A 3,327-nucleotide genomic window follows, 5' to 3' on the forward strand; every position below is an offset into this window, starting at 1 on the left:
GTGTGTGTGTGTGTGTGTGTGTGTGTGCGTGTGTGCGTGTGTGCGTGTGCGTGTGTAATAACTGTCAAGAATTCTCCAAGATCTTCTCTATCATCTGATATCTCAAAGTACACTACTCCTTAGCCACTCAGATTTAATTTCAGTTCTCAAAAAGCCTTCCTAATACACTTGGACATGATTAGACAGCACTCTAAACATTCACATAAGGAGAACAAAGGGGGATATTCTTAAGAGAGTTTCACAATGGCTCAATAGCTATATCCATATGACCATATAAAATAATGCTTTTCAAAATGAACTACAAGAAATGGAAATAAGAGGTGTTTTATTGTACTGATTGCAAGTTTTTTTTTTCCTTCAGTTTACTCCTTTTGTCACTGTTTTTTAATTTCTGTACCCTTTGTCTTATATAAGTTTATATTATCTGGGGAGGGAAAGCACGTAACGGTGGAACAAAGGGTGAACCAATTCAGCAGGGATACTCACCAGACACTATGTTGGAAATGAACTATACAACTTGGTGGGGGGAGGGTTAACACTGTTCAAAAAGCAATGTACTCATTACCTGACTTACATAACTGTAACCCCTCTGTACATCATTTTTACAATGAAATTTAAAAAAAATAAATTTTAAACCCTTCCTAAGGATGGCAGCTCAAAATGAGGAATCCGGGATTTGTGAAATCTTGGATGACTCAGCTTAAGTCCTAACAGCAAGCAAGTCAACCTTCCAGCATTCTAGCAGGGCAGAGGAAGAAGAACCAAGAATCAAAGTGCACAGAGCATACAGGCAGTGTTAGGGACACAACTACCACCACTACAGACAGAAGGGTTGTACTGCGTGGCGTTTATGTAAAGTAGAAACACCAAATATAATGTAACAGTAACAGACGTCAAAGAATCCTAATTTTCTGCTTTCCCAGAATACTGACTGAGAGAAACACTTTGTACAGATTTCTCAATAGAAAGTATGGGTTCAACCTAGGATGCAAATTATCATGACATCCTGGAATTGAGAAAAGCAGGATATATATGTGAAACATATCGAGTGCTCTATCAGCTCAGTGAAAGACAGTACTCAAGGTTCTACCAGCTGTCTTAAAAGATCGATTTTGAATGCTTCCAATGCTACTAATTCCATGTATTGTCTTTTTGTTGTCTTCCTGCAGTGATGAATCTAACCTTCCAAGCATGAAGTTGTGTATATAACGGTCCACTCTCTATATTTATAGTTGAAAACCAAAATGCAGGTTTTGCAAGTCAGAGATCTGTTTACATAGAGCTGCTTCCTCTTGTTCGCAGTAGCACACATGTTCACCTTCCCTCCACTTACATCTGAAATTGGCTTATTTATGAAACCAGTGAGGCACCTGCAGAAAATAGATCAGTTATGTGAAGCTATTTATATTGGACATCAGCGATAAAGAAGGATCATTCGTTACTTTCTTACTTTGGGCCTATTAATTGCATGGACAAAAAAAATGCCATGAAACAGTTTACATGAAATGGTGACCAAATATGGACTAAAAGCTATGAACGTGTACTTTACTGACTGACTGGACTGTCACATTCCCACTCACCCCCCCCCATGAGCATTGATTTGTGGCCACACCACCCACTGACACTAAAACAAAATGCATGACTGTGTGCCAACCCTGCCTGTTGTTGTACAAATTCAGAAGCTGAGCATGCTGCTTGGTGAGTGCATTGATTACATCTGAGCTTTTATACATCTGAGCTTTTATTCCTTTTGCCATCTCAAGGGGGTTACACCGTGGCTTATTGCCAAAAAGAGATAAGTTGGTGGAGAGCCCACACACAGTTGATCTTGTATTTTGAGGGCACTTGCAGTCCCAACAGCAAGTCTACAGCTCCCGGTCTTGTAGGCTCACGTGGCCACCTTGGTTGAAATACCAAGGGCTTGAGCCGACGGCTGCCTCCAGTTTTTCCTGGGCTGCCCTTGGCAGTGAAGACACAGAAGAGGACCAGCTCAGCATCCTGCAGTCTTTCAGGAGACCAAGTAGGAAAGAGGTTTACAGATGCAAACACTCAGAACAGCAGACATTTTTTTTTAAATAAGCTGAATTCCAGCAGGTGTTGAGATGGGTGTTTTTGGAAAATGAGAGATACATGAAGCGCTACTTGGGACAGGAGATTCTTGGAATGGCCGCCCCTGATCCTGAGGACAACGGATATGGCATCCCACCAAAACTGAAGAAGTGATGTGTGTCTAGAAGGAGTCAGCCAACGGCCGTGGAAGCAGCCCGGAGCTCCTTGCTACCGTCTCCACCAAAGCCGATTGTGAGAACTTTTCTTCCTCCCAAGCTCCCGCTCATATCCAACATCTCCTACAAGTTCTAGAAAATAACTAGAAAAAAGATTTTCCATTCTTTCTCATCCTTTTTCTTAGCCCTAGGACTATTTTTTTAATTGTTTCTTTTTTATCACTTGTGTTTTAAGCAATATTGTTTAGAGTTGTTTCATAATAATTTGATGCCAAGAATTGAAATGATTACCATCTTTTTTTGAAATAATTGAAAATACCTTTTTAAAGTTCTGTTTTCAGCTTACTCATTGTGAAGTATGAAAGGAAAGTATTTTGTCAGTACTTAGTGATTTTTTTTTACATCATGAATGTAACATACACAGAGATTATCAATTAATAGAAAATCAAGATGTTATCACATTGGATAACATTAATTCATTTTTATTTCTTATGATTGTAAGGGTTTTAATATTTAGACTTCTCTGTTGGTTTCATATTTCTAAATGTGTGTCTTATCCACAGACCAAATCTGAGATCGCAGAAAGCTATGAAATATAGTTGCCATAAAGAGTATTTTTCATCTACTTGCTCAGAAATCACCTAATGATATTAGATTGAGCATTTCTTCACGCAGTCTAAAAACATGGTAGCACATTTTGACATGGCTTGTTTTAAGTGGAAGAGTTACATGAGGAGAAACACTGCTGAACTTAATCAGCTTCTCAGCTCATTAGAGGATTTTATTGTCCTCAATGATTCAGCACCATTTTGTGGGAAATTTTCAGTTCTGAGCATAGGTGGAGACCACCGAAAATTAGCTCATCATTGGTTTATGATAACCTCAGTAAAGATAAAATGATAAGATCCTTATAAGATCATAAGGATAGCCTAAGATCCTTATGATCACTTTCATCTATGTAACCAAGTGCTCAATTATTTTATTTTTTATATTTTTGTCAGTCGTGGGGCTTGAACTCTGGGCCTAGGCACTGTCTCTGAGCTCTTCAGCTCAAGGTGGGGGCTCTACCACTTGAGCCACAGCCTACCTCCAGTTTTTCTGA

The 3,327-nt window shown here is 39.2% G+C and overlaps 1 protein-coding gene across 2 annotated transcripts in view; it reads left to right on the forward strand.

Annotated features, from left to right (window-relative positions):
* Window positions 1-1,799, forward strand: part of Col25a1 (collagen, type XXV, alpha 1) — a 417,880-nt gene extending 416,081 nt beyond the window's left edge. Inside the window, exon 35 of one of the 2 annotated variants that reach the window (XM_013023761.1) lies at window positions 1,764-1,799. In XM_013023761.1, coding sequence (XP_012879215.1) covers window positions 1,764-1,799 — 36 coding nt within the window. Of the gene's footprint in view, window positions 1-1,169; window positions 1,251-1,763 lie in introns of those variants that run through there. The other variant, XM_013023760.1, reaches the window with a different exon arrangement.
* Window positions 1,800-3,327: the final 1,528 nt, after the last annotated feature.

Source organism: Dipodomys ordii, unplaced genomic scaffold, assembly GCF_000151885.1.
Source record: "Dipodomys ordii isolate 6190 unplaced genomic scaffold, Dord_2.0 Scaffold70, whole genome shotgun sequence".
Lineage (NCBI taxonomy): Eukaryota > Metazoa > Chordata > Mammalia > Rodentia > Heteromyidae > Dipodomys > Dipodomys ordii.